Below are 4,020 nucleotides of genomic sequence, written 5' to 3'. Positions count from 1 at the left end.
TATATTTTGTAATATCTACGTAATTTATACATTACTATGTATAATAATACAGTTTAGTAAAATTAATTTAAAATCGAATTGCAAAGACTTTCTAACAATCAGTTTATTTGGCGGAGTAACAAGTAACAGTTAACAGAAATAATAATGTACTGTAGCTCGTAAACAATGACAATTCTGGAGGGAAATTAGACTGAAAGATTCTTTGATTTTAAAATAATTAATCAATCTAGTTTGGGCAATGTTAAATTGTAAAATTATTTGGTCCTGCTCAAGGGGAAACTTGCATTCCATATCCATCTTGGAAAGTGCGACATATTTTACCTTTATTTTGGTGAAAATCCAGAGAGTCATAAACTATATTTGAATACACAACAAAGAAAACTAACATTGGTAATTATTAGCCATCCTTTACAAAACTCATTTAGTTTAAATTATTCAGAAAATTATATTTATTTTAAAAAGGATGGGTTTTTACAGAATAAATGTTAAAATATTCACATAAGGTTGTTAGAATCAATAATATCTTACTAGTAAATAGTGTTGCACTAATACCAGTATCGGCGGGGCCCTGATCCATTACTAAAGTGATGATATCGCTATCGGCGAGTACCAACAAATAGGGCACCGATACCATTTTGAGAGCCAAAAGTTTGTTCAACTATTGTCACCCATTCCAGGTAGGCAATAAAAAGGTCTACTGGATTCACTTTGCATTAGTCCTTTTTCCTGCTTCACAAAGGTAGGCAGCAGCTCAACAAAGCCATGATGGCAATTATTTTACATCCAAGTAGTATGCAGTTCTCCATATATAAACACACACACATACATCGGGGATCGGGGCCAAAAAATGGCAATACTAGTGGGTAGAAATTTATCCTCATCATATTGATTTTTATTAACCAGGTCAGCCTCTTTCAATAGATATCAAATTGGTTAAAATGTTCAAAAGACTCAAAAGAATTACATCTATCTAGATGTTGGGACAAATAATTTATTCAGAAGACAATAAAAGGCCCTTTTTGAAATGTACTTTAGAATAATATATGAGGTTATGTAGTTTTTTTTTTTAACTTTAAATATTCAGGAGAAAAGTGTGTTTAGTGCCAAGTTGTGATTATGATAAACTAATACACTAAGCTAAATCAGAAAAGAGAATAAACTTAAGGAGTTTTCTAATCTGATGATGGTTTAACTTTCCTTCTATTTCTCTATTTTTTTCTATTGCTATTTTCTTTTGTTGTATTATTTGTTCTAAATTACATTAGAGAGATTTCAGAAATGTTAACTAACATTTCTCTACCAATAAATAAAAAAAACAGTGACAGGAAACGGTACTTTATCCGGGAAACGGACTGCTTAAATAGAACCTTGGTCTTGACGTGTTCGTCGTTCGGATTTCTGTCGTGCATTGAACGCATCTTGCTCATAATTAGGTAACCTCCCGGCCACCGTAGTTATAGAGGAGGCAATCCAAGATGGCGCTGCGCTGTGTCTGTGCTGCTGCCCTGCGGACTGGGACAGAAATAGGGGTCAATAACGCGAGGACAATTGTTACAACAGGTATTTTGCTGATTTGCATCATAATTTAGAAGTTAGGATCAGAATCTTAATGCTCGCTTATCGCCGTGTGAAACCGTTTTTGAAAAAATCATAAAATCCCCAAACATCATCATGGCCTCGATACAAAATCTTCTTTTTTCCAATATTAATTATGTTAATGATCTATTATTAAGCAAAGGAAGACACGCAAATATAAGCTCCCAATTTAATTAACATATAAAGGGAAATTAATCCTTAACTGGCTCATCCGACTAATAAGTGTTAATAATTTGATAATTTATAAATGGAAACGGATCCATTTAACATAAAGATTAAAAAGGGCCTGGTTGTTTTCTAACATAACCGAGAGGTTAGACTATTTTTGTGATTGTAATTATTCCATTTTTACCACTCGCAACCATAATGGTAAATCTCAATATGTTTAGAACATAGAAAAGTTCATTTAAAATTGTGATCAAATTAAAAAAAGAAAAAACAAATTGATGAATAAAGAGAGAAACTAAATCCTTTCAAGTTCAGACACAAACATTTTCTTGGATGAGACTTTGTTTTCCGAATAAAATCACATCATCCCATTTTTTTCTGTAATAGTTAAGTTATCTTTGTAACACTGGTTAAATAAAGTCAATTAAGTCATATTTAGCTAACGATGTGAATCGATGTTTTCATTTAGTATCGATTTAATTGGCTCTTTCATCATTTTATCCACATATGGCTGCTATCTTTAATATCTGTAGTACCCTGATCATCCAGCAGAGGGCAGAAGACAAATATAGGCTTCAAAATGGGAAGTTTGTGAGACAAACAGCAGCTGAAAGGAAAAAGGTTGGAATCTAATGACAAGCATAACTAGTCACTAAAAGAGGTGTCTGTGAACATGCCTGACTGAAATTAATATTATTGGTTCAATTGTTATCTTTTAAAACTGCAGCTCTGTAAGCTGATAATGTGAAAGCCATAGTATGAGTTCTGGATGTTTCTTTGCTCACAGTGGCCCTCAGCAGACGGGTCCCTCCGCTGGGTCCTATGCCCAATGAGGAGATCGACGCATCAAACCTGGATTCTTTGGAGAAATACCGCAGCTACACCCGCTACTTCAGACAAGCCGAGGAGGCGAAGAGGAAGCGAGTGTGGTGGAGGACCTACAGGGGTTACATGGAGGAAGCCGATCCTGAACATGGTGAGGGATGAAACCGGAATCTCCCAGGGCCCAGATGAGATTTGAACGCATCACGTGAGTGTTGTTGTGTTTTAAGGTGCTGAGCGAGTGGACATCGGGCTGCCTTACTATCGACCCAGCCGGACCAAAGAGGTGAGGGAGAGGAGGAACGTGATGAGAGAAAACAAGAGGAACGTTGAGCTGGAGAGGGCCTCCCGTCTTCGTACTTGTGAGTTTTGGTTTGATGTTCATTGCATATTGCTTTGAAGATGGTCTGAGGTTAACACGCCTGCATGCGGCCCACTAGTCAAGATCCCCTTGGATCGAGTGCAGCAGACCTGGGAGAAGACCAGCAAACCGTTCGATGTGAAAAAGTTGGCCGACCACTATGGCGTCTTCAGGGATCTTTTCCCAATGGCGTATTTTCTACCTCAGATCCCCCTCCGCATCAGTTACAGCCAGGGAGCTGATGGTCAAGTTCATTATGGGAATCAGCTGACACCTACTGAGGTATGTTCAAGCAGTGGATGGATTTGTCTGCATTGGATTTGTCCCCTGACTTTATCTGCTCTGTTTCACCTTTAGGCGGCGTCCACCCCAAAGATCAGCTTCGATGTAGAGGAGGGCTCACTCTGGACGCTCCTGCTCACATCTCCCGGTCAGCATTAACTTTTACATGACACCCTCCAAACTATTGGCCCGACCAACTTGTTTTTAACATCCATTAGCAATGAAATGTTTTTTTTTCAGACGAGCATCTTCTGGATAACGAAGCAGAGTATCTTCACTGGCTTGTGTAAGAGCTTTTAGATTGCTTTATTTCTAAATAGATGTATTTATTTATTCAGTTCAGTACTGATGTTGGAGCGAATGGTTTGTGGTCCTGCAGGGGGAACATTCCAGGTGGAGAAGTGCAGCTCGGAGAGGAGCTGTGTCACTACCTGCCTCCGTTCCCAGCCAGAGGAACAGGCTTCCACCGCTACGTTTACGTCCTCTTCAAGCAGGAGAAAGCCATCAGCTTCCAGGAGGATGCCCGCCCGTCGCCATGGTAACAGATGTTGAGATACTCACTGATGAATCTCCTCGTTGTAACACTTCCTTTTCGATTCCCAGCACCAGTCTTTTAAAGCAGCATGTGAGGTCAGAGTGTCTGATCACCAGTGCAGCAATATTCTTACCTGGGGTGAAACGGCTAATCAGATTAATGGATTATTGAAATAATCATTTAGTAAGCAATTAACAGTTCAGTGGTGTATATAGATTGTACTGCATTTCATGAGCTGAAAAAGCAAACAAGTATA

At 38.4% G+C, this 4,020-nt stretch overlaps 1 protein-coding gene across 1 annotated transcript in view; it reads left to right on the top strand.

The window, feature by feature from the left end:
• The first annotated feature begins 1,469 nt into the window (after nt 1–1,469).
• Nucleotides 1,470–4,020, top strand: part of mrpl38 (mitochondrial ribosomal protein L38) — a 5,549-nt gene continuing 2,998 nt past the window's right edge. Inside the window, exons 1-7 of the mRNA XM_015395677.1 lie at nt 1,470–1,560; nt 2,552–2,740; nt 2,817–2,948; nt 3,027–3,229; nt 3,305–3,377; nt 3,470–3,515; nt 3,609–3,767. Of these exons, the coding sequence (XP_015251163.1) occupies nt 1,476–1,560; nt 2,552–2,740; nt 2,817–2,948; nt 3,027–3,229; nt 3,305–3,377; nt 3,470–3,515; nt 3,609–3,767 (887 nt within the window). The 5' untranslated portion in view covers nt 1,470–1,475. The remainder of the gene's footprint in view (nt 1,561–2,551; nt 2,741–2,816; nt 2,949–3,026; nt 3,230–3,304; nt 3,378–3,469; nt 3,516–3,608; nt 3,768–4,020) is intronic.

This window comes from Cyprinodon variegatus, unplaced genomic scaffold (genome assembly GCF_000732505.1).
Source record: "Cyprinodon variegatus isolate N-32 unplaced genomic scaffold, C_variegatus-1.0 Scaffold26, whole genome shotgun sequence".
NCBI classification, from domain to species: domain Eukaryota; kingdom Metazoa; phylum Chordata; class Actinopteri; order Cyprinodontiformes; family Cyprinodontidae; genus Cyprinodon; species Cyprinodon variegatus.
The sequence above is the reverse complement of the archived record's forward strand: the minus strand, read 5'-3'. Positions and strand labels throughout refer to the sequence as shown.